The 27,520-nt window shown below is 50.2% G+C and overlaps 1 protein-coding gene across 1 annotated transcript in view; it reads right to left on the reverse strand.

Annotated features, from left to right (window-relative positions):
* Positions 1-389: 389 nt before the first annotated feature.
* Positions 390-27,520, reverse strand: part of SLC7A5 (solute carrier family 7 member 5) — a 58,626-nt gene continuing 31,495 nt past the window's right edge. Inside the window, exons 4-11 of the mRNA XM_078868655.1 lie at positions 15,717-15,822; positions 10,430-10,474; positions 9,020-9,143; positions 7,807-7,910; positions 7,568-7,664; positions 6,089-6,238; positions 4,571-4,748; positions 390-1,875 (exon numbers count right to left, since the gene is read on the reverse strand). Of these exons, the coding sequence (XP_078724781.1) occupies positions 1,820-1,875; positions 4,571-4,748; positions 6,089-6,238; positions 7,568-7,664; positions 7,807-7,910; positions 9,020-9,143; positions 10,430-10,474; positions 15,717-15,822 (860 nt within the window). The 3' untranslated portion in view covers positions 390-1,819. The remainder of the gene's footprint in view (positions 1,876-4,570; positions 4,749-6,088; positions 6,239-7,567; positions 7,665-7,806; positions 7,911-9,019; positions 9,144-10,429; positions 10,475-15,716; positions 15,823-27,520) is intronic.

Genomic DNA, 27,520 nt, shown 5'->3' on the forward strand with positions numbered 1-27,520 from the left:
CAGCTCGGAGCGTGCGAGTCAAACCATGGCCGAGGGCCGACGCGACCTATTGGGAGGCCCAGATGTTGGTCACCGTTCAAGGGATAATTACATCTCTCTCCAGTGTGACTTTGGATTGTAAACTACGTGTTCATTTCATCGAGCAGAGCTCAGCCAAAAGGCCTCACTGATTACGCATCAAAAATTGCAGTGAGTCGATCGACAGGCAGGTCAATTGTGGTGGGGGCAAAGTGTGGGTACCCACACCTCTTCCACGAAAACTCTGGCCAGTGTGGAAGAGTAGGCCAAATACCATCGAGCCATTGGCGTGTGAAATTGCAGAGCTGCAGCTTGACCTGATTAAAATATATCTCGTGTTAGCTCTCAAAGAAACGTATGCAAGAGACTCGTACGTGTATTGTTTTATTCGGTTTCATGTGTACATTCGTCAACGTGCACAATGGATGTGGTCACACATTAAACATACTTCACCATAGTCAGAATCTTCAGACCGGAGGAATCCATGAGCTCTTTTTTAATAGATGTTCAGTCGTTGTTATGCAAGCTCCTTTGGGAATGTTTGCACCCAATGGCACATGTCACTTTTCTAAAAGTATCAACGGCCTCAGTCTTTCGTAATGCCGCCCACAACTCTTTTAAATAAAGTATGACTTCAATCACAAATTAATTGCTTTTACAAATGACACATTTCCTAACGTGTATGCATTAAAGTGTACAAAAACTCATGGGACAAACACTTTTCGGCCTTTTCACGTCGCCATTTAAAATAGCCTTCTTTTTAAACGCACGGGGAGAGAGGAAAAAAAGAACTCCAGAGACAACAGCCACGTACAACGGCAGCCGAAGTTATAAAACGCTGCTAATTTTTCAGGACCCCTTTTCTGCTTACGCATGGCCACCAAACTTCCTGTGGGGCTTAACCAGGACACGTGGCGGCTGCTGCAGGCGACCTGGACGGCCCCTTTCCAGCCCCGCCCACTCACGAAGCCACGCCCACTCCACCACTAGCACTGCCCACACAGTGAGCGGCGGCGGCCTCCCTCCTCCTGCTCTCTCTCTCTCGCTCACGTTGGACCTGCCGGACCCTTCCCCACCAGGCAGGCAGCCAGCCCCTCTGGACTGTGCCCGTAACAGACAAGTCGAGGGTGAGGCTGGAAAGTTTGAAACGAGGACAAAACTTCCCGATATTTGTAAATGCTTTGGGACCCGGGTGGGCGGGGGGGCGCTTTTCTGCAACTACCATTGGCTGTGAGAGACGAATTGTGCGCAACGGCTGCTGCAAAATACTCGGCTTTTAGGAATACGCGAAAGAGCTCTCCTTGTTCCCCACGTGAATTAATATTGTGGTCGAGGCTGAACCGACACTCGCGGTGTCTCCGTTTCACGACTCTATGTAAACAGTGTCTTAAGGACTTTTGCTGGCACACAAAAAACACACTAGAGATGTAAATGCAAAAAAAAGGGAATGAAGTACAGTAATAAATTAGTCGTTTAAAAAAAAAACAAGTGTCCACAAGAACGAGTTGATGAGATTTGTAACGTTGGCGTGTAATATGGCTCGAAGAAAAACAGAGCTTCGAAGGCCTCCTGCCGAATACTTTCTCACATGGACAGCTAAGAGAACTTAATAAGCGGCAAATGTTTGATGGAGTGTGTGGCACAGACGTTTCTGTTTGTATGAGTGTGTAGGAGCAAAACATTTCCAAATCAAGTCTGGTAACAAATTGGCAACCCCCCCCTGACCCTCCCCCCCTCCCAAACACAGTAGAGAATGTGGTTTTGCTGTAGAGAGGTTTCGGCATCGCTGGGGCAAGAAGGGTCACGACTCTTGCGGGATCACTTCCAGAACCTTCTGCGAGAGAATCGTCATGGAACCTGCAAGAGAAAGGGAGCACTCCGCTCGTGACCACATTCATCTTGAAGCAGTGGCACTGCAACAGCGAACCCACCACTCATCTCGTCTCCCACAGAGCGGGCGAAACACAACTCCTCCCACGCATGGCGCGAGACCTCGTGGCTGTGCCGGGTAGATCTCTCCGCCGTGCTTTCGCGGGTTGTTTCGGCACGGTGCCCGACGTTTCGCTCCACGCGCTAGGAGCTTCTTCAGGCTCGGTAAATAGCCAGTGGAAAACCTCGAGCTGTACCCCACCCACCAACCCAAGGGCCCCCTGCTGCACACCCCCCCTGCTGGCCATCCCCCCCAGCTAACACAAAGACAAAGATCCCCCGAATAGCCTTAACATACTGTTGGGGAAAGTGCTGTTAGCGTGCAGCTATGAACGCCGACACGGCCCACGAGGGGCTGGGGTGGCCAGCACCACGCCCTGGCCACCTTTGTCTCCCCAGTGGCGATGATTGTACACACCGCACCAGGTACTCATTTGAGGGCGAGTCGACCTATGGGAGGCCCAGAACCGGTTAAAGATAATCGTCACCGATATTGGCCGTGGGCGAGAATCAAACTCGGGTCGCCGAGTTCGTAGCGCAGCGCGCTAACCGCTATGCCGCTGCTCCCCAGCACACACACACACACAGTGGATGTAACCAGCATCGGCCAAACACCTCACTGCTTAGAAGTTTCGATTTAAAGCTTTCGTGACTGCAGGGATTCATCTTCTTGGTTCTTTCGGTAAAGTCACGTAGATAAATAATATTATTTCCCTTCTACGTGACTTTACCGAAAGAACCAAGAAGATGCTTAGAAGTTACCTGCAATTTACTCAACTGGGATCACGGCCGATTAGCACAGTGAAAGAAGTTCAACGTACATACATACAACTTAAACTATTAAAACTAGATTCGAAGCTTTCGTGACTGCAGGAATTACTCTTTGGTTCTTTCGGTAAAGTCACGTAGAAAGAAAATAAATTAAATAATAATAGAATACGACGTGATAATTGGTTCTTTACCCTTCTATCTGGCAACAAAACTGACACCTTTTTACAAGGAGTCATGTTTGCATAGACCGCAATACCTGCAGTCATAATACAAACAAAAGAACATAACTCTGATAATGTGCACTGTCCTTAAAGTTGATTGATCCACACCCGAGACAGCTTTCCTTAGAGCCTAGTCTCATATGGGTTGGACCAGATGACGCCAAAAGGCGCACAACTCAAAGACAATGCACCATCAGAGTATGAGAGCTCGGGGCAAGCATCTACACTATGGGAACCTCATTTGCCAGTAAAAATATGATAATTGGTTCTTTACCCTTCTATCTGGCAACAAAACTGATACTCTGATGGTGCATTGTCTTTGAGTTGCATTGTCTTTGAGTTGTGCGCCTTTTGGCGTCATCTGGTCCAACCCATATGAGACTAGGCTCTAAGGAAAGCTGTCTCGGGTGTGGATCAATCAACTTTAAGGACAGTGCACAGTATCAGAGTTATGTTCTTTTGTTTGTATTATGACTGCAGGTATTGCGGTCTATGCAAACATGACTCCTTGTAAAAAGGTGTCAGTTTTGTTGCCAGATAGAAGGGTAAAGAACCAATTATCATATTTTTACTGGCAAATGAGGTTCCCATAGAGAATACGACGTTTCGATTGCAACACAAGCAACCATCATCAGGTAAGAATGAATGAGAAAACAAACATAGTAAACTTAGAAATATAATGCAATACAACCCAGAGTCCGTCTGACACAACAGTCAACACCCTACCTGCTTGATTACGTTATTCCAAAGATTGCTATTTCTAAGTATACTATGTTTGTTTTCTCATTCATTCTTATCTGATGATGGTTGCTTGTGTTGCAATCGAAACGTCGTATTCTATTATTATTTAATTTATTTTCTTTCCACGTGACTTTACCGAAAGAACCAGAGAGTATTAAAACTAAACTATTTCTATTTCATCTTCTTGGTTCTTTCGGTAAAGTCACGTAGAATGGAAATAATAAAATAATAAAAATAAAACATAATAAAATAATATAATAAAAATTTTTTTTATTATTTTCTTATTTCCATTCTACGTGACTTTACCGAAAGAACCAAGAATATGAAATCCCTGCAGTCACGAAAGCTTTAAATCAAAATTTATTTCTATTTCACCAGGTCAGACCCACTGAGTGAAATAGCTCTTTTTCAGAAGCGACCCGACCCACAAATGAGAGCCCAATGAAGTGGCTCATCCGGTGGAAATGTATAGCAGCCAGACACTCTTAAACGCGTGTTTCTAAATGAGGGAAAAACCGGAGGACCCGGAGAAAAATCCACGCGACCACAAGAAAAGAGAACATGCAAGCTGCAAATATACAGCGGGCGTCAGGGGCGGAATCGAAAACCACGACATCCTGTACACCAGGCAAGGTAGTTAATGTCTCGTCACCGTGGCGTCCATTGGGATCACAAGCAGCAGCAGCAGCCATGTTGCCCCCCCCCCCCCCCTACTGCGAACAACTTGACAGGACGCTCTGTGCAAACGAGTCTTGAGACTCGGAGAGGCTTCCATGGCTCAACAAGCGCAATCGTAGGGCAAGCAAGACGGATCTCCCATGGCCCCGTGGGTGTGGCAGCTGCTGGTGCCCCCCGTGACTGGTGAGGGGGGGGGGGGGGAGGCCACGCACTGATGAGGTTGAGCAGCGACGGCGGCTTGTTCTGCCACCGCACGCCCACGAAGTAGACGGGGATCCCGGTGAGGATGATGCCGAGGCCGATGCCGCACTCGACCGGCGTCACCACCACGGACACGACGATGAGGAAGATGCACGCCAGCACGAACGAGATCGGCAGCAGGATGTTCACCTGCCACGCCACGGGGGGGGGAGGGGGGGCACAGATAGAGTTGAGAGGACAAATCGATTGGGATGGAGGAAACCGTGAACCTACTTGCTGAACTGCCTCCTGCAGCTGCCTTGTTGAGCTGCATGCGTGAGGGGAGGCCTCACGCAGGCTGCGGCAGTGGGGAGCGACCCGATTTCAATTCCTGCTCACGATTATATGAAGCGGTCTTGGGCCTCCCCTAGGTCGACTCGGCCTCTAATGAGTATCTGGTGCGGTGTGTAAACATCGCCACTAGGTAGAGGCCGGGCGTGGTGTTGGCTACCCACCCTGTGGGGCCGTGCCGGGCCTTCATAGGTGCTACTCGCTAACAGAACTTGTCCCTAGAGCCTGTGAAGGCTATACGGGGGATCTTTATCTTGTGCCACGCAGGCTGCATCTCTGCGTGAGCTACAAACCCCGCACCCAAGACGCTGCACGACAGGGTAGTACCACGATGTGGAGATTCTCCACGATATATCGTACGAGACAAAGTCCACGATAATCGTAATGTCCGAGTGCAAAATATAAAATCTGTGATTAACATCACACGTTTATGTACGTGCTATTTACCCAAAATTACATCATGAAATAACAAGCACGAGAATTAACTGTTCTAAATACATAGCCATTACCCAAGTCGATGCTTTGCAAAACGTTACCGGCGTCACAGACGACATAGCGGTCATACAACATCATCATGGCCAGAGACATTAAAAGAATTATAGATTGTAAAGTTGCCACGATTATATTCATTTACAGCAGGCTGAGTGAACTGCAGTTCAACAACACTTACAACAATGCATTATTAAACATGTGAAATACAATTGCCCATGATAATTGTTTTTTTACCCTTTTATCTGGCAACAAAACTGACACCTTTTTTACAAGGAGTCATGTTTGCATAGACCACAATACCTGCAGTCATAATGCAAACAAAAAACATAAAAGTCTGATAATGTATGCACTGTCCTTAAAGTTGATTGGTCCACACCCGAGACAGCTTTCCTTAGAGCCTAGTCTCACATGGTGTTGGACCACATGACGCCAAAAGGCGCACAACTCAAAGACAATGCACCATCAGAGTATGAGAGCTCAGGGTAAGCATTTACACCATTGGAACCTTATTTGCCAGTAAAAAATATAATTGTTTTTTTACCTATGCAAACATGACTCCTTGTAAAAAAAGGTGTCAGTTTTGTTGCCAGATAAAAGGGTAAAAAACCAATTATATTTTTTACTGGCAAATGAGGTACCAATGGTACTATTGCCCAGTTATAGGAAACCGAAATCGCGGTGCGAAGCGGTACGGTGGAGTCGCTCACCTTGATGGGCCTAGGTCTCAGCGGCTCCTTGTAGCGCAGCCACATCATGCCGCAGATGGCCATGGCGATGCACAGCCAGTTGAAGAAGCTGAAGAAGTTGATGACGGAGAAGATGTCATCCGAGATGGCGTAGAGCAGCGTCATGAGGCACTGGGGGAAGCGGGAGTGGAGGGCGGGTGGGTGGGCATGAGCGACTTGGGGTTTTCCACGGAGTGCGTTTGCCCACCTGTTCTCAGGGCCGGATTAAGGTCATTGTAAGGCTCTCAGCATTTCTGTTTTGTAGGCCTTCAGTGATAACTTTGTACAGTTGGTACTGCCCATGTTACTAAAGCCGCCGTCCCTCGCTTGTTTCAAGCGTACTTCGTCCAGCCGCTACACAGATGTCGTTACCGATACGTTCAGTATTTAGTCTGCTGTGCCCTAATTCGGTGGGAGCATGCTGTGTGCCGCAGAAAAGCAGATTTAATTTGAAACACTGTGCCTATCCTTGCTATATAAATATATTTATTCAAGAAGATATATTGGTTACATGTTTTTATTGTAGGCTCTTTAGTTTCCGTAGGACCTAGGCACAGTGCCTATTGGGTAATAGGCATATTTGTGCCTAACAGGCCTATTGTGCCTATTGAATAATTGGCGTAGGCACAGTGCCTATTGGATAATACGGCCCTGCCTGTTCTAAACACAGCCGGATAACGCTCCCTTTATCCACCGGCAGATGCGAATCACACTGGCGCGTGCGTCGCATGTACCTATCATGGGGTTTTCCCACTGGCCATCTGCTGAGCCGAGTCAGAACCAGACCGTGCAACTCTGGCCTCGCAACTAAATCTGGCTCGGAGTCGAGCAGCGCCAGAGGGCAGGGTGAACCCCTTGTTCGCCGTGCGTTTGCTGCGTATGACGTCAGCGGCACGGCTCACGTTGCACAATGGAAAAACAATCTGGCGCCTCCCGAGTCATGCCGGGCTTGGTCTCGGCACGGTCCCGGCTTGGCTCGGTTGTGCAGTAGAAAAACAGGTATCGTCCCATTCGTCGTGTTTGGGTGGTTGAGTACATGAGTGAATATGAGATGCTGGTGTGTGGGTGAATGGTTGAGACATTGGTGGGTAGGTGGGTGAGTAGGTAAGTTGGTGAGTCATTTTCTGGTGGATGGTGAATGGTCGAGATTGCTGGTGGGTGAATGGGTGGGTGGGTGGGTGGATGGATGAGTGAGTGAGATGCTGGAAGGAAAGTGCATAGGGCCTCCCCTAGGTCAACTCGGCGTGAAATAAGTAACTGGTTCGGAGTGGAGTAAACATCGCCACTGGGGAGATGGAGGAGGCCGGGCGTGGTGCTGGCCACTCTCACCCACGTGTGCTGTACCGGCCTTCATAGGCGCCCGCTAACAGCACTTTCCCCAACAGTTCTGATAAGATTATACAGGAGTCGGGGGGAGGGGTGAATCTTTGTTCTAAGGAGTGTGGAGGGTGCTGCAGGTACCGTGAAGAGGAGGGAAGGCACCGGAGTGAAGAGGCGCCGGTGGATCATCGAGAGCAAGTTGGGCAGGTGCCCTTCCCGAGCGCCCACGAAGAACAACCTGCATGGCACGGCACAGCGAACGGCGGGCAGACACAGACACGGCGGTTCAGATGTAGAGGGTGGCCCAAACGCCAGGACGCATAGGGTTATTTTATTTATTGTAACACTGGCATTAGGGGTGGGGGTGGGGTCTGTTGCACCTGGAGGAGGTGAAGAGGGACCCATTGACGGAGCCGAAGCAGGAAAGGCTGACGAACACGGGAATGATCCAGGACATCACACCCAGGTGATAGTTCCCAAAGTCCTGGGCACGCAGAGAACCAATCAGCACGGCGCCATTGCGAATCACAGAAACACAGATCAGCACGGTTGGCTACGTACGATGCGAAAGAAGATCAACATACATACATATAACACTATCCCCAAACGGATGAAAAATTATGGCGTTTAGTCCACTTGCTGTATCGACTTATCCTGGAGAACCAGTAGATGGCACACCTCCTTGACGCCCACAGGAAGGGCGTTTCACAACAACATCTGTGCGGTCATCCACCAACCCTCGCTGCCTCCACAGTGCTGGATTAATGCGACTCAAGATTTAAGCAAGTACCGATGACACATCATTCATTCATTCAAATTATTTTGCGAGTAAAAACTCGCCCCCACTAAAGAGGGCATTGCAATACTTTACAGTATGAATTAAACGAAGGTAGTCCTCCTACCTATCATGGCCAAATAAAATCGTGTCAATAGACGGACAGACCTTATAGCTATAAGTTCCACGTGCAGTGGTTAGCACACTACACAGTGAACCCGGCCCACCCGAGTTTGATTCTTGGCCAAGACGAACATCAGCGGCGAGTGATATCTGAACCAGTCCTGAGCCCTCCCTCCAACTCGGATGGATTACACGATTGTTGGAGGTCATCCATCCAGCAGTGGATTGACAAAACACCTGAATAATCTTGTTATTCAGTATTCATTAACACAGTGAACACCCCACATATAAAAAAGGTCTGACGGAGAAGCGAGACTCTCAGGAGCTGTGGCTGTTGCAGCCGGGGGCGACTCTGCGCACAGGAAAGTGCTCGAAGAATGGGAATTCAAGATGAATAAATATAGGCGGTTGCAGACTGCTGCGGGCCTACGCCGAGAGCAGCAGGGGGCAGGGTTGCAGCAAAAATAAATTGCTGTACTGTACTTCTACGCTCCCCATCTTCACGAACTCGCACCAATCGGTGTACGGTCAAATACCCCATGGCACGTACTGGGGACCGGGAGAACCACATCCAGCAGTGGATTGACCAAAGCGCCGTCCGTACGTACACACGTGTGTTTGTGTGTATATATGGGGGGGGGGGGGGGGTGGGGGAGAAAGTAACAGAAACGGGCCAGCTGGTTAAACGGGCTCACCACTGCGACGGCCTCGGACTCCAGCATGCTCTGAGGGGACAGCGTGGTGAAGTACGCCAGGTTGGTGAGCACGTAGACGATGGTGACGATGGGCAGCGAGATGATGATGGCTCGGGGAAGGTTTCTGTGTGGGAGGGGGGGGGGCACACGAGTCGTCAGGGAAACCGAGGGGGTGGTGACCTCGGCTCGCCACCTGTAAGCCACAACATAAACTAAACTATTTTTATTTAGGTAAGACCCACCGAGCTGTTTGTCAGAAGCGACCTGGCGACAAAATGATGGCTCAACAAAGTGACTTATCATCATCACGTGGAAATTTATAGCAGCCAAATACCCCAAAACGCACGTTGACTCAAGATGTGGAGGGAAAAACCGGAGGACCCGGAGAACAATCCACGCGACCACGAGGAGAGGAGACATGCAAACTCCAAATAGGGTCGGGATCGAACCCACGACCTCCTGTATACCAGGCGACGTAGTTAACATCTCGCCACCGCGGCCCATAGCCATGGGAAGAAGAACATCTCACAGCTCCAGGAGAGGGGAGAGCTACAGCGATTGTCTAAAGTGGTGCGTTACTATGGCAATGCATCGCACTCGGGGCTTTAAAACCTGGATCTGCAATCCAGAGGTTGCCGGTTACATTTTTAGCAACGTGTGGCAGTTGAAACAACGGTGGAACTTTCGCAAAAAACCTCGCCACTGTCGACCCAGCTCTAAAAATGGGTACAACTGGAGTTTGTCTATCGGCAGGTCGCATGTGGTGGGGTAAAGTGTGTGTACTCCCACCACTATTTTTATTTTACCTGGTAAGGCCCACCGAGCTGTATAGCTCTTTTTCAGAAGCGACACAACCAGAAATGATACCTCTGATCGGCACGGTTGGCTACGTACGGTGCGAAAGAAGTTTAATAAACATGCATGCTCCCACCTCAGTTGACGAGTGGGCCTAAATAGCCTCGAGACCTCCCTCTAGCGGAGGCCCTTTTGCTATCAGTGGCGCAATCGAGTACGCTCAAGGGCATTACCTTTCTTTACCTTACAACATGAACTCGAGGACACAATGGGAGGGAGTTCCACAGACGAGCAGAGCAAAGAGAACGCGGAAGAGAGGAAGTTACGAGTTATGCGCTGCAAGGTGTTGGTTAAACACAGGCACGGGCTGAACATGCTAGACCATGGTCATAGATACGGCCTCGCCGATGAGACGACAGCAGCCGATAGTTGAGCAATTAACATTCATGAGAGCAGACAGCCTGACAATTGAGTTCCATCTGTCGATATTTCGATCAAGCTACGATGCGGTGCACGATATCAGTTGGCAAGTCAAAGAGTTTTTAAAAAGCTCCATCGGCTTGGGTATCGACGGAAGCCTGTTGTGTTGGTGGAACGTGGATAGCGCCCACTTACTTGAAGGGCTCAATCATCTCTTCGGTGACAAAATTCAAGTAATTCCTAGAGAGGAAACACACGCCACCACATGGTAAGTGCGGTGATCGATGCACCAGGCTAGCTGGCCACTCACAAATGCAAACAACACGATATGATACTGTTGACGATCACGTTACACGCAAACAACAGGGTATAGTAATGTTGACGATCACGTTTAGTTTCATAGCGCGGAGTCTTTCGTTCATGCAGACTGCACCTCACAGTCGCCGAGGAACCACAGAAGAGCTGGGAGGTCAGCAGGCATGCAGCAAGCCTGTACCAACATTTCCTCAAGCTCTGCAGTCCCCTATATATTAAGATGGTTACAGACAATTAACGAGCGTTCATGCACGTTTCTGGGTGGTTATAATACTCTAACAATAAAAGCTGCCATTCACATTGAGTGGCGGTGATGTCACCACACCCCATGGTGCATTTTGAAGCCATGTGAAGTGTCGACGGCTGGTTTGTTGGAGCTCACGGGAGAGACCGACTATAGGTTATCCGAGATTAACCACACATACATTCAGATGCAAAGACAAATTAACGCCCTATATTTAACCAGAACACAGCCTATTAACATTCACCATAGTTTTTCCCAACAAAAGATAAATCATTACACATTTCCACGTCAACTGTGTTTAATTGTCATTTCATTGAAAACTGTTAGTCGAAAGGAATTTTTATACCTGGGGTTAAAAACGACTGCAAACTGTACGCGATAAGTTCTTCCTGGGGAGGCACTGAACTTGCACAGTAGCTTGAGGAACGCGATCGTCCATCCCATATAAAAACCATCGTCAACGTTACTCACGAGTCCGTACCGCCATCCTTCAGTATAGCTCATCTCACTCAAGGTAATTGCTTCCTATAGCTCATCAGCCACGATCTAGCCACTGCTGGATGAAGGCCTCCCCAAGTCACCACCATGTCTCACGTTCTTGCGACACAACAACTAGCTCTTGCACCCAATCTGATTTCATCCCTCCATCTCCGTGCTGGACCTTAGTATTTCAGGTGCGTTTCCTTTCTGTGGCTACTATTCCATCATTAATCTTGACCAATAACCATCGCCCTTTCAGGGACGTGCACCCTGTCCAAGTCCATTTTGCTCAACAGTCAATAGTTTGTCTCTCACTTCACTTTGTTCTCCGATCCATGCGTTACTCTTTGCCTCTCGGCATAAATTCCCAGAATGCATCTCTTGCGTTCATGTCATTTTCGGCGTTTGTTCCGCGAGGCATTCACGACGACCATCTTTGGTGCAACATCTGTAAGACAACGTTCATGAGCCAAGCTCACGAACCCTCCCAAGGACACAGCTGCCTTTGTGGACTCTTCCTTCAGCGGTTTACACATTTAAGCCACGTGTCAGCGAATCTTTTAGCAAAGACATATGGAATAAAAAAAACTATCAGTCACAATTTGCAGTAAATGACAACTAATGCATACAAAGTGAAACTGTTGTTCTGGACCGCGTTATGACGATCGAACACAAAAGCGAAACGATTCGCCGAATTGGGACGGGCAATTTGAGCTGCACTTCGCTGAACGCACGTTGACACGCGCCGGTCGGGGGGACATCCGGTTGTCCCTTTGTCATTTCAGCCCAGGGTGTGAAAGGAAGTAACTTCCCAAAGCCACAGCCACAGAGGTGGGATCAGGAGAAGATAAAAGCCAGAGAGAGAGATGGATTTAGGACTGGTGAAGTCGTCTGTGGAATGTGGCCGATCCAGTAACTGAAGTGATGATGTTTTCCCCGCTCGCACTGTCACACCACTTTCACTCGTGCCGCTAGGCATTCATCAATTTAAGTGAGCGGCTCATAATACAAATCATATTCTGTTTTCAATAACAGAGATAGATACACATCAAGGCAACCGCCTCGGTTAAACATTTCTAGACAGTAACAAACCCTGTCACAACATGAGGGCACGGTTGGTCTAAATATTTCCCAAGGTGGCCATAAATTCACGGCTACTTTAAAACAATTTTAACGCATCTTCTTGGTTCTTTCGGTAAAGTCACGTAGAAGGGAAGTAATAAAATAATAAAAAGAAAACATAATAAAATCAAATAATTCTCACGACGTTTCGGCTACAACGCAAGCAGCCGTCTTCAGGTGAAGAATGAAATCGAAAATTTTAACGCAGCCCACATCAACATTTAAAGCATTGTCTGGGGCACGAATTCCGTGCGGTATGGAAATACTTCTGGATGGGGCGATCCTCGCAAATGTAAGGAACGCCAAGAGGCAAGCCCTGTGACAAGTAGATCATGAACATTCACACCGCCCGCCCGAGCAGAATGGCTTTGTGGATTAAAGTTGAGGTCGTCGCTTCCCACTGACGAGCTGTCACATGGGGGCGCTGATGTGTCAAGCATGCAATCTGATCGGAGGGTTGTGAAACACTCGTATTGGATTGGCAGGCAGAGGAAGTGATTTGATACAGCCCGGGGTGGGGGGGGGAAGATGTAAATGAGGCGTCGTTAGGGAAGCGAAGGCGATTGGTGGAGGATGGAGGAGGTGAAGAGAAAGTTCGAAAAGGGCTGGGAGAAGGGGATGAGGCAGCCATCGAATGGTACGGTTTGTTGTTTATTAAGTTGTTGAGCCAGCTGGCCAAGATTGGGAAAAATTAAGCAGAATATTTTTTTCTAACCTTGACGTTAAAACTGACAATAACATATTTAGAAATAAACAGTTTAAGAGACAACACAACAATATACTATTACAAAAAATGTAAATAAATAAAAATTTTATCACGGAAGACCGTGCGTGTAGTCGTATGCGTTGTGGGAGAATGAAACGGCCTCCCAAAACGCACGCTCTATGGATCTCCCCTCAGAAAGGTTGGTTTGCAGTGCGAGGATCTTGTTACAACTTCCCCGTGGGTTGTGGCATTCCGACCGTGGCTGGGAGGCAAAATGGCCAGATGGCAGTCGAGCAAACGGGTTCACGACTCATTCCACAGCCCTTGCAATGCGCGCGCGGGTTTCTCTCGTTTCCAATGAACCTCTGGAAAAAAAAAAAAAAAGTATTGGAAACTCGGCGAGGAGTTCTAAAGAAATAATAATGTAATGGTTAAATTCCAAGTGGTTATAAAAGCACTTGGCTCACCATCGGAAAGTCGCGAGATAATTTACAAGTTGCACGTCGACTCATCAGACCGGGGGTCAATAAAATGTGTGCCACTTGGTGGCATAGGCAGCAGTGGTTTTGCTATGGAAAGAATCGCCTCTACCATGGGAATGTGGAATTTTCACCAGCTCTAGTCTTGCGTATGTCAGGAATATCTTCAGCAGCTAAATTGCTGATGTCGAGTTCTGCCGCTGGCCACGACGAGAGGGCTTCAGGTGAGAGTTCATGTTGTTTTGTTGTTCCTCCTCCGTTAAAATTAGCGCAGACTACAGTGGTGAACTGTGTGGTCCGTGGCTTTAGGCTGCATGGCCACAACCGCAATACTGTGTGGCTTGTTTTTCATCGGTAGCTCACCGCCGCCCCAGCATTTGATCGAGTATGGAGACACAACGCCGTTTTAAAACAATACGATTAGGCCCGGGCCGCTCGCTCAACGGTTGATTCCCGACGGCTTAATGAGGACGCGCATCTGGCAGAGTGCCGGGCGCAACGCTAACACAACACCGGCGGCGCACGCGTGAATGAGAAAACGCGCGAGCGCAGCAATAGCGGCACGGCGGCTGGGCTCTCCGTCGCGTCACCTCGTCCACAGATTAAACGAGCGCGAGCAGAAGAGCCATCACGAACGATTTCACGCATGCTTAAAGATTCGTCCGCTTGGTGACGAACGCTCGAAACACAATGCAGCCGCCGCCGTGAGTACAAAGGGAGCACTGTCGTGAAACGGAGCGAGCGGGAGACGCTGCCAGCCACGCGATGACGCATCATGGGAACGCTTGGCGGCGGATTCCGTGTGCCCGCTGCTGTGTGCCCGCTTGTGTGCGCCCGCTGGACACGTGCCGCACAAGACATGTTTGTGACTGCGTGTAAAACAAGCACACGATGCACATTGCGCGTCAGCGGTGTTGCCGGGGTACGGTGATATATACGTGCCGTATAAAGTAAGGTCCGTGATATTTGTGTCATCCGTTTGACAAAATACCGTTGTCTCGTGATTTCATCGTTGCTCATTCTTTTTTTTATCTAATTTTATTTTCCAAAGAAATATTAATGGAATACCATAAGTGCAATAATTAACCTTCTAATTAACTAGTCATTGCCGATTAAATTAGTATTTTGCAAAATGGCTTTGGGAGCATTTTAAGGCATGAGCATTACATGATATCATCATGTTCATCATGGATTTATTTATTTTTCTATCGTGCATCGTACAACACAAGTGTTTATAAGCGTTGTAGATTATAAATTCGCAATGATTAGAAGACTCGTGGCAGGCTTTTGCCGAGCAAACTGCATTTCAAGACCTTTAAAAGGTGATCTCTATCGGTACTGGAAGTACAACAAAGCGAACAAATGTACAATTGTAACGTGAAACACAATGATCAATTTGCGGTGGAAAACTGACACCGCGATAATCATCATCATCATCATCGTGAAAATGACTCCTCTGAGCCGGAATAAGTGGAACGTGGAGGGATCCCGTCCAGAGGTGCACTTGACAACAGATTTGAGATTAGTTTTTTTCCCCCCAACCCCGTCCGTGTTATCCAACCAGTCGAGTATTCGAATTGATGATCCGTCGAGTATTCGATTGCCCAAATATCAGACATCCGAGCGCTTCCCTCGTTCATCCATGGGCAGATTATCCGGATCGCAGGTCAAACGTGCTCATTCGTGCTGCCCAGGTGCGTGCTGGTTCAATCCATTAGCTGCTCCTCGCTTGTCGAAGGTCATGGACCACAAACGCCGTTTTGCAGGCAGACCGATAACCAATAAACAACAGAGAAGACATTCGCCATCCTCATCCTATTCTACGTACATTAAGAATGATGACTGTTGTCTTAGCCTAATGTACACTTGTTTTGCATTACGCGGATCTTTGTTTGATCTTGGTCCCACATCCTCCTCCCCATTACCCCCTAGCCGACAGCGTTAGGACGCCCCCCAAGGAGATGAAGCGATGAAATCAGTTCTTGTACGCAGCAGGCGCTGGGCGGATTAGCACATCGCAGAATTGTGGGAGATAGTGACTGCTTGGGGAGGCTCTCACCCATCAGTGTATTGATCATGGCTGCAGGTGATGATGGCGATGATGGACGATGCATGGATAGTGACTGTGGCTCTCACCATCCTCCGTAAGCGAAGAGGCCGCTGTAGAGAGCCAGCACGATGCTGCCCACGTCCGTTTTTGTTCCGTCAAACACGCTCTCCGACTCCAGGTAGGGGATGTCACCTGCAGGACACAAATATCGGGGTGTGGGAAGAGACAGCGGCGGCACGGGTAAGTTGGTGAGCAGAGCTCCTCCTGTGGGGCGCGGCGGAGGAGGCTTGAGTGCCGCGTAGGCCTGAGTAACTGCGGTCAGCTATTCAGCCTTCGCCAACCCGCATTGACCGGCGTGGTGAAGTATGGTAAAACATCCCCCGTGATTCAGATTACATGGGGAGGCTTTCCTCCACTCATGGCTTGACAAAGGGCCGTAAATAATAATAATAACAATTATAGTGTAGAGCAACAAAAAGAGAGATGTCAAAGTGTCTCATGCTCAAGCGACCATGAGGTAGTGCTCATCTCCACTGCTGGACCAGAGCCACTGGCGGAAACTCCACATTATGATGGCTGGAACCAGTCTGTGCGATCACAACAATGCTTATTGCACAGTGTACACAAATTTCAACAAACACTTGTGTATACATTTTTCGTCCCCAGTTGCAAACTGGCCCCCTCTTGGACCCGCTAGGCCTCTCCAGTGGCTGACCGTCCCTCGGCCCGCGTGGCCGTCTGTCTGTAGCTCGCCGTACAGGAAAGAGCGCAAAAACATGTTTCCTTTTGTTGAAAGGTAGCGTGCAAGACTACGACCGTGGGTCATGTGGTCAAGCTCAGGACGCACAGCGGGGCGCGCTTCGGGGAAAAATGTCACGGGATCTCCAGTCGCCTGACCCCAAGGCTCAATGACCAGGCAAACTCCCCCCCCCCCTCAATAGGTCAGTGAGACCACAAAAAATAACATCCTCACATGACCTAAAGGGCCTGTGCGTGTACAGTACACGTAACACGGCTCATCATTGGCCGTCAACCGATGTATGTATGTTGAACTTCTTTCGCTCCTTATGTAGTCAGCCGTGCTAATCAGAGGTGCAGGCGAAGGACAACAAACTATCTTCTTGGTTCTTTCGGTAAAGTCACGTAGAAGGGAAGTAATAAAATAATAAAAATAAAACATAATAAAACAATTCTCACGACGTTTCGGCCACAACGCAAGCAGCCGTCCTCAGGCTTGAGGACGGCTGCTTGCGTTGTGGTGCACGTCGTGAGAATTGTTTTATTATGTTTTATTTTTATTATTTTATTACTTCCCTTCTACGTGACTTTACCGAAAGAACCAAGAAGATGAATCCCTGCAGTCACGAAAGCTTTAAATCGAAAGACAACAAACTAATCACAAAAGTTCGAAAGAAATTAGTTTCCAATTTAGATTTTAAAGTGCATAGCTCCAGCGGCTATCCTAATATCGGAAGGAAGAGCGTTCCAGACGGCCACAGAAGCACGACCGAAAGTGAGCAATGCAGTAACCGACTTTGTTCGATGGTTAAGGCATCCTCGTTATCCCTGGTGAGGCTACACAACCCAACAGTGGTGCATTCGCTGCTTGTTGCAGGGGTTTGCGGTTTGAATCTGGCAGCCGCCCTTGGTTATCTCTGCGATGCTGTGGCACTACTAGTCATTAAAATCCTACACGCCGTCCGCTCAAGACTGGACGCGAAAGATCCCCCGACATCAGTCGCAAGAGTTGGCCATTGTGTGCCGATGTCTTGGGAGCCCATTTAACAATTTTGATTCATTGCCCGCAAAGTACTCGCTTGGGATGATGCGGTACACACAGAGCAGCAATCATCGCCCTTTGCTGGCCACGATAATGCCCTAGCATGCGACTGCCGGAAATGAACGAGACCTCCCCTGGCCACTCTGAGTTCTCTCCCGATTCAACAACATCGGCGAGAAAGCGCGCACGGCTCTGCGTCACGCACCGCACCGTCGCAAGCGAAGGGGCGATCCCGCGGACGGCGGTCACAGTCGGCGCGACGAGCCTCGTGCACGTCGAGTGTGCGCCGACCCCGCTTTGACACTGGGCCCTCCGTTGATGTTTTAGCGCCGCCGATATTTACAATGGAAAGTTCACGCGCGTTTGCCCGCACAATGCACCGAGGTTTATCTTGCCGCCGTTATCTAAATCCAACACAATGCCCTTCCTCCCCCCCCCCGCAGCGGCGGAAGAAATTCTATTCAAAAATAAATCCAGGGAAAGGTAAAACAGGGGGCAAAACATCCCGAGCGGGGATTTCACAACTGGGGTCCCATGGACCCCTACGGGGCTCGAGGCGGCATTGTAGCGGGGGGGGGGGGGGGGAGGATGTGGTTACATAAGAAAGAGGAGCAGCGGGGGGGACACAAACACTTGGCGAGTTTGTTCGAGGGGCCCCTCGCTTCTTCCTCTGGGTGCACATCAAACGCGCCGTTGTTGCATAACGCAGAGGCATCAACGACTCCAGGAAGGGAGCTCACGCCAAGGGGCTGCCACGGCCCCCCCCCTCTCCCCTACTACCCCCTCACACTGCCACTAAAACGTCTCATCGCAAAAGTGGTTCTAAGCCTCGCTTGGACGAATGACCCCGCTTTATCACATCTGTGCGTGGACTCCATTGATACCCAATGGGTCTCCCTTGGAGAACCCTTATGATGAACGGTCATTGTCATCATCATCATCGTTTAAGACCCAGTATCGCACCTCGCACACGAGTATCGAACAGGTTCCGAAGCTCCAATGCAATGAACAATGCACTGCACATAAGGAACAATACATATGGACTCTGTATTAGACTGTGCGATTCTGTAGGTCTTTGCGAGTCTATGGGTTTCTGTTGGCGAGCGGTGGCGCAGCGGCGAGTGCGCTGCACTATGAAGCTGGCGACAAATCCGAGCCGAGTGACATCGGAAAAAAAGGCCAGGGCACCCCCCCTGCCCAGCCTTCACAGATCCTCACTGACCGGCGTGGCGACAGACTTAGAACTCTTTCAAACTTGCTGGACTAAGCAAAATGTGGCACCCACAACCAAGTCAAGACATTTCACTTATGTGCCTGGTCACATGAGAGCAGAGCCGCGAATGGATTTAATCACCACTCATCATCCCCACTACAAGCCTACCTACGGGCATTGCCGGAGCAGGGTCAGGAGGTCGCGGTACGCAGCATCGCTGCAGCGACGTGCCTCGCGCGCCTCCGATGGCATCCCTCAAATTGCGGCGCGGGAGAGACTCAGGACGGTGTAAATATGGGTAGAGCGATGGCACACCATGCTAGGAACGCCGATTTCCTGAGTTCGACTCCCGGCCATGGATAACAACGGTGATGAGCGAAATCCGAACCGGTTCCAGGGCTCCCACCTTCACCAAACTGACTCACCTAGTGTGGTGGAAGTAGCGTTTGTGAAAACAATTATCGACAGAATCGATTATCCAAACGTCGTCAAAATCGAAAGCAAAATCCAGTTCAATCCGAGTGACGATCAAACCGATCGGCACGTGATAACGTTCCAACGGGACTGCCCAAGTGACAACCGATTACGTGCAGAATAGACACGTTATTATATACTGAATATAAAACACACAGATCACGTGTGACCTGTGGTGGGATACAGTGTGGGTACTCCCATCACTTCCAAAACATTTGTCCAGAAGGCCCTTCTGCCAGCATTGGCATGAGAAGGCAACGGCAGGGATGCAACTTTACCCGTTATGCATTTACTGTACACACAAGTCCAAAAATGCCTGAACATTCCTCAATATTCAGCCATAGGTCCATATCACATGCTCCGTGTCCTAATAGCGCAGATTATAAAGGGATCAGCGGATGTAATGTTAATCCTCCACCAGAGTTCGCGATTCCCTCGTGAAAATAGCCACACGTTCACCGAAGTGGCTTTGTAATGCCACACCCCACTCTGCCCGTACAAGCCTGAGGCGGGCTGGCGATGGCTTCAAAGGCGCCACTTTTACAAGAGGCGGCACCAGGGCGCTAATGCCGACGTGTCAACGCTCGCAAAACAGCCCAGACATCCAAGTGCCACAGTCCATAGTAGCGCTCTCCTCCGGCGGCCACAATTTGAAACGCGTTTCCGCCAAGGCCTTTGCAGCGTTCAGAGGTAGAGGAGCATCCGCTGCGGGGTGGGGAGCTGCCCTTTGAACCCCGGCAACCAGAATTAGATTCCCGGTCACGGCTAACGTTTGCGGCGGGCGATATCCGAAACCGGTCCTGGGCACCACCCCTTCACTAACCCACATCGCCCGGCGTGGTGAAGTATGGTCAGACAGACTCCATGACTGGTAACAGTGTGGGGAGGTCTTCATCCATCAGCGGAATGACAAAGGGCTGAAAGTCATCGATTGTAAACACGAAACATGGGTTCGAAACAAAGTATCAACAACACAGCGAACGATACAGAGTAGAGTTGGACGGAATGTAGGCAAAAATTACAGTAAGTTAAACTTTTATTCGATTCAGACAAAAACAATTACATGTTCAGAAACACGATTAAATCAAAGGTAAGGGCGCAGCCCTGCAGTTGCCAGCTCACGCCACTGCTGGTGGAAGGGTCGTACGCGGGGAGGGGGCTCCAGAGAGCCGCCACTCTGGAGAGCATTTGCCTTAGGGGCCGTCCATAAATGACGTCACGCGATTTTGGACGATTTTTGACCCCCCCCCCCCATCGTCACACGGCGTCACAAAAAGTCAGACCCTCCCTCAAATATGACGTCACAAAGCTCTGCCCCCCCCCCCCAAAATAAAACATGCTTCAAATCGCTTTAAACTAGTCATTGTAGTGCGTATTTAATGTGGCGCTGCACTCTGATGTTGTAGGAGAAAACATTTATTAAAAAGTCTATTTAATTAAGTAGAACGTGTTGTCTATATTTATTTAAAGTTGCGCATTTTGATGTGACGTCACATTTCTCAAACCCCCCCCCTCGTCACACATCGTCACAAATGTCTGACCCCCCCCCCCCACCCCTAGGTGCGTGACGTCATTTATGGAGGGCCCCTTAACATCTTCCCCGCTGGCCAGACGTACCCACATTTTATCCCACCGCACGCGATCGACTTACCGTTTACACTTCGCCCTCAGAATATATTTCCATGGCAAGTGTTCACGTCTCTAAATAAATAGGCGATGCATTTGTAAAGTAGGGACAATCAAACAAAAGATTACTAATGCACAAACAAAGAATGGTGTGTTTTTGGATAACGTTGCGACGACTGGATCCGCGTTGTTTGCCCCCTCTACCCCCTCCTCTCGCACCCCAAACCCCCAGGGGAGCTCTCCTCCTATGCCGCCACAAGTCGCCACCCGCGCCACCCGCGCACGTGACCAGGGACTGGCGCGCGGTGGCGGTCCCGGCTGGGCCGGGAGGGTACCCCGTGCGAGATTTCACCCTCGGCCGTAACTCGGTAAACCCTGACGGTACCGAGGTGGTGGGAGGAAGCCGGCCACCCGATCACGTCGACCATGAGACGCAACAACTAACAGCAGCTGGTGCACGAGATAATTTGATTCAAGCGTGCGGAATAATAACGCTGGCTGCATTTGAAACACGTGGATTTTTGGCATGCCCAGGGGAGGGGGAAATTGATTTATTTTAAATCTAAAACACGCGCCGATGATACACCGAATGTAATTTAATTTACAGTGTGCAACAACGTCCGAGAGGACATTTTTGCGAAATGGCACCTCCATGCAAATGCTTTGGTTCGTCACGGCTTTCCATTTGCGAAAGGCCGACTGTCGCTCTCTTAAATGCCGACGTGCTTTCGGAGGGCAATGTAAAACGGTGCGGCCCGGCAATTGGCGTGACCACGCCACCATCGGTAGAAAGGCCTCCCCCCGCCAGGAGGGAGCATTTCGTCCTACTTTTGGAATATGACAAAAATAAGCTACGACGGCGCAAGTCCACATTCTCATGGAGGCGAGGGGGAAGACCATTGTTAACTTTCCATGAAATGACAATAATTATCTACTCAGAGTTGACCGCGAGAACTAGAATGTCGACCCGCACCCTTCAGAGTCGTTGCGGCACGCCCGCTTGCACTGTAAGCACCGTGTTGTTTTGGGGAAAAAGCCGCACGCATGCAACCGAAAATCCGAATGGGCGTTGATCTCGCCCATCGAGGCGGCTCGCAAATCGCTCTGCTGCATGCAGTGCCACGGATGGCTCCGAGCTCATACCCCGCGCGCAGGTGGAAGATGAAAGACACTGCCACTCCTGTGCGATGGAGCACGTGGCCAATTTGCTTCCCGTCCATCAAGACAGCAACGCCGAAAGGGACTCATCATCTCGCATCCGGGGCGAACGACGAAAGAACCCAGACGTCGCTTTGTAACATTTTGACGCCCATTACAAAAAAAATCGGGCGCTCATTATCTCCGTGACGCGCCACGAAGGACGACTTGGCACGTCGGGCACCGCCCAGGGCTGTCAAGTCAAGCGAGGCGTGGCGCACTAGTGCGCTTCACACGCGCGCGCCGACGCTGCTACGCACTTCCTCAACGTCTGTACCACGCACCTGCCGCGCTCGCAGCTCCGCCGGCTCGCGAGCGCTGCCTGGGCACGTTGCGCATCCATCAGGAATGTAACAATCCACCGACTCGCCGATTCAAATCTATTCTGGTACTCGAAACGCACGGAACGAATACTGCGCGCAAGTACGCATGACGCCGCATGCATCACGCCGCACGCATGGCAGTGGAGGCGCGTGCCCCCCCAGGTAAAGGTGCAACGCCGCTCGCTCGCGCCACCAAGAGCCCGTCTAGAAGGTACTTTGGCCTACTCTTCCACGCTGGTCAGAAACTTTGGGAGAGGTGGGAGCTCCCATACTTTACCGCACCACACACGACCTGCCAATCGACGAACTGTGGTGAAGAACCCCTTCATGCTGCTGGGTGCCCAGAGAGAGGCAGGGGGGTTTCATAAACGTGCTGAATGTCTCAACTGCCGCGCCGGGAGATGGAATTGGCGCCCCTGTTGTTGCCTTTTTTAACGCATCGCTGGTCATTCCGAGAAACACGGGTTGTTGTTAAATGGGTTGTTGGTAAATGGATTGTTGTAATAGGTTTTTACCCTTTCAACTGGTACAAAAACTGACACCTTTATACAAGGCATCATGTTTGCAATAAGGCCTTTTGGCGTCATCTGGTCCAACACCAATGGAGACTAGGCTCTAAGAAAAGCTGTCTCGGGTGTGGACCAATCAACTTCAAGGACAGTGCATATCATTATCATCATCAGAGTTGTTTCTTTTTGTTTGCATTTTGACTGCTTGTGTTGTGGTTATTGCAAACATGATGCCTTGTATGAAGGTATCAGTTTTTGTACCAGTTGAAAGGGTAAAAACCTATTACTATATTTTGCCACTGGTAAAGGAGGTCTCATAGTGTAAATGGATTGTTGTTAAATGCCACGGCGCGCATTGTGGACATCGTGTGAAATTTTAAATGAACCAAGGAGATGAATACGCCAGCCACAATACTCCACTGTCCGCATACGTGAGCCGTGCTACATCCTGGCCAACGAGCGTGGATAACTTCTCGTGGCAGTGCCGCCAGAAGCCACACAACTGTGTGGCTATTTTCGAGTTTAAGACCGCCAACTCAGAGTTGAGAAAATGTGGCCATCCCAAGAGATGTATTACGTATACATATCATATTCAACCTTTCCTGCAATTACCAATATCTCGACCCTCTTCACGTAACTTCATCGGCTACCTGTGTACTCCCGTTCCGCATTAAACAGTCACCTTAGCTCACTTAGTTTCCGCTCTTCACTAAAAACTCACTTCTTTCCCAAGCTCACCCCACGACCCCTTAATCTCCCCCTCATAACCACCACCTCTTCATATTCTCATTACATGGCTATCACTCATTCCCCATTCATTCAATCCATTCGTCGTCATTTACGGTCATCAATTTCGCTTTCACCGAATTCACGCAGCACAGATTCGTCCCATTGCTTCCTCTCATCTCCACCATTACATTCACACGTTGTACCGTCCTTAATTCTCTGCGCTAACCACTGCACCCGCCGTTCCACCAGTGTGGAACAATGCGTCAATTCGACCCCCCCCCGTGTGCAAAATATTCTCGCCCTAAAACAAACTGTGCTGTGCCCGCTCCTCCACACCATCTCCACGCGGGCGTGGCGCGTTCCTCCACCGTGAGCTGTCCTGCAAACACCACACTCGCGCACGCTCGTAATCCCTCGCTGCCACCGCCGCCCAGAGAGCGTAACGAGCGTCACCACAGTTCGCCGAACATTCGGCGCCCACTACAAATTTCGTTGGATTGGAGCAGGGGCGACTTGGGGCGCGCGTAACGCGAACGCGCGCCGTCACAGGGGAGGAAGGCGAGGAAGCTGGGTAGCGCGTGTCACGCCGCCAACGGAACGTGTTCGTACAACCTCGGGGTTGCTGGAGGCGAGACGCAGGGCAACGCCGAGAGCAGCGGCGGCGGCGGCAAATTCCATCGCCGTACTGTACGCCTACGCTGGGACGAGTGCACTCCCCCACCTTCACACGCCCGAGCACGATTGTGAAATATGGTCAGATAACCCCCACAACGTGGGGAGAGAGAACCTTGTCCAGCAGCGGAGTGGCAAAAAAGTTCGGTGCACATACATGATAAAATGTATAGTTTTTGGTTATTAAATTGAAAGTCTATTTGGTGATAATATTTCTAAGTGCTGTTGCTGTGTGAGAGAGGCATATTGTGCAGCCCTTTATTAATCCACTGCTGGATTATGGACTCCTCGCACCATTTCGGTGATGGGGGCAATGTTTGACCATGCTAGTTGAGATATCGTCACCGATGTTAGCCGTGGCCGGAATTGAATTCCAGTTGCCAGCCAGGCTCACAGCGCAGTGTGTGAACCACTGCGCCACCACTCCATCGAGAGAGGCATTGGACAACCGAAAAACACCGACAGGATGGCTCTCTCTCCCTCTCTCTCTCACCATCTCCTACAGCTCCTGCCGTACAACACACAGAGCGCCAGGAGGCTTCATTGGCTCGTGAAGAATGTCGACTCTGGCTGCGAGCGACAGGGTAACGCGTGCAGGTTACCGTCGAACGCGTGGCCGTGGGCCGTTACCAATCGGCGGCATCCATACGAGCCACGTCACGTGGACCCGACGTCAAATCGGCCAGCACCGCTCCAGCAGCAGCAGCAGGTGGGATCGTTCGTCCGCTGTCCTCGAGGGTGCTCGCGTTCCTAAGGGTGCCCTCGAGGATGTGGCCACCAAATCGAGAGCGTTGGACACCGAGTGGCAAGTGTCTCAAGGTAACCTTTGCACCGCGGTTGTATAGCACACACGCGGCAGCGGTATGGGGTGGGGGGGCTGGCCAACGAGCCGTGGAGACGAGAGAGCCGTGTTGCCAATGGTCTTTGGAGTAGGGGAGTGGGGGGGGCAGCAAAAAAAAACCCTCAATATTTCAAAAGGCGCGATGCGTGTGCGAATACAAGACGGCGGTCATTGATAATAACGTCACAAGGCGGTTCATCAAAAGAAGCCCGCAGGTTGCAGACCCATACTCTCGAGTCTGGCACAATTTACCTTGCCAATGACGGACGAGAGCCTCCCCACACCACACCAGAAGTGGCAGGTCATTTTACCATACTTCACCGCGCTGGTCAGTGCAGACTCGTGAAGTTGAGGGGGTGGCGGGATCTAAAGGACCAGTAAAGAAGAGTGGCGCGAGGCACGAGGCCGTCCAAACGGGACACGAGCAAAACGACAAAGCGTGGAGGTAAGAGACTTCCACAGCCCCCTCTCCGTGCTCAGTTAGAGCTCAGAGGTCGCAACCGGGTACCCGATACCCGTACCCTACCCGATACCCGGCTATCCGTACCCGGCCACCCTTACCCGGCCGGGTACGGGTACCCGTTTGCGACCCTGGTGCGGCCGGGTACGGGTAGGCCGTGAGTCACCGGTGAGTAGCCGTTTGTCACTCATTTCGGGTAGGATACGGGTAGCGTACGGGTACCCGTACCCGGCCGGGTAAGGGTACCCGTTTGCGACCCTGGTGCGGCCGGGTACGGGTACGGGTAAGGAATCAAAACCCGTTTGCGACCTTTGGTAGAGCTCCCTCGTCGTTCACAACATCACCAGCGCCTGTCCGGCGGCAATATTTATTTTAATTCTAGGAGAAAGTGCGCGCCGCCAGAGGCGAACGTTTATTGTTCCTCTTGCGCAAGCCATTCCATAACGGTTTTTCGCTCATTGTGTGCAACTGTTAGGCAAGTCTTTTGACAAACTTGGTAATTTTCGTACAAACCTCAAGGTCGTGAACCCGTCGATTGGCCTCCAACTCAACTTTCTTGTTGTCCGTCCTTGGACACAGCAGACGGCAGCCCGTTGCAAGATATATACGATACAAAGTATCAAAGTATTGTTTAAATAAAAAAAACATAAAGAAGGATAACAGGAATCCTGTTTTGCTGGAATGAAGAAATGAAATTGCAACAATGTCTGCCACGCTTTTATTAACATTCCCTGCAGGTCTTGTCTGATGCCGCGCCAGCGACGTCCACCGTCCAACGCAGATAAGCCCTGGGAAATGCGGAGCCAGCCCCGGTTCACGAAGCCAACACCCACCACAGGGATACGAATTCTCACCTGGCAACTTAACGAGAAAATACCCCGCTACGCCAAACCGAGGCCAGGTTCAACATCTTTCTTCTTCTTGGTTCTTTCGGTAAAGTCACGTAGAATGGAAATAATAAAAATAGTAAAAAACATCTCACAAAGCACAGCTGCTCAAGCTGCTTTGCACCAGCAGAGTTCAAGAGGAATTTTCCTGGAAGAAAAAATGCAAAATTAATCCGGTGCGTTGCTGGGGTCATTGCCTGCAGCTTCGTAATAATTTACCCATTCACCCAAGAAGGCCACTCAGAGTTGTAGGACTCCTTTTTCAGAAGGAATACTGCGCTGCTCGGGTTTTTATGTTCAGATGTTTTCAGCAAATTATTGACGTGCGAGGACACTGGAGCTCCCGGAGAAAACCCACCTCGCGCGAGAGGGTGCAACACTCTATCCCCATACAGATGGAAACCAATTAGTCCACCACTTGCTCTAGTGCCTTAATCATGGCGTACGGGCACCTCAACGCCCACAGGATTGGCGTTTGATAACATTTGTTCGGCGATCCAACCAACCCCTTGCTGCTGCCTCCACAGTGCTGAACCATAGGCCACTTGCACAGCCACCACTGCCCAGATCTAGCCCAGGTTGAACCCTTGCCAACATATGCTCGTGCATAAGATCCATCCTGTATTTCAAGGGTACTCCACACAATATTAGCGCTATCGAGCGAGCGAGATCTATGGGTTTGGACATGCAGACAAGTCACAGCTATCTCTTAGACACACTTAAGCGGTTGTGCTTTCGCTACGTTGTCCCCACCTGAAGACGGATGCTTGTGTTGCGCCCGAAACGTCGTGAATTCATTTAGTTGTTTTCAATTTCTATGTATTAATTTTTTTACCTACGTGACTTTACCTTGCAGTCACGAAAACTTCAAATCTAGAATGCAGACAAGAGTCTGTAGACAAGCATGCCTTCGCGTACACCCGTGTACGTGATGTCGGGAGCAGCAGCGCAGCGATCAGCGCAATGTGCTACGAATTTGGTGACCGGAGTTCGATTCCTGCTCACGGCCAAACAACGGGTGGCGAATATCTACACCGGTACTGGGCCTCCCCTAGGTCGACTCGGCCTTAAACGACTACCTGGTGCAGGTGTGTAATAAACGTCAGCACTGGGGAGACAAAAGGTGGCCCCGGCGTGGTGCTGGGCACCCGCCTCTTTCGAAGGTGCTCTCCAACAGGA

The sequence above is a fragment of the Lampetra fluviatilis genome, chromosome 26 (assembly GCF_964198595.1).
Source record: "Lampetra fluviatilis chromosome 26, kcLamFluv1.1, whole genome shotgun sequence".
In the NCBI taxonomy this organism is placed as follows: Eukaryota; Metazoa; Chordata; class Hyperoartia; order Petromyzontiformes; family Petromyzontidae; genus Lampetra; species Lampetra fluviatilis.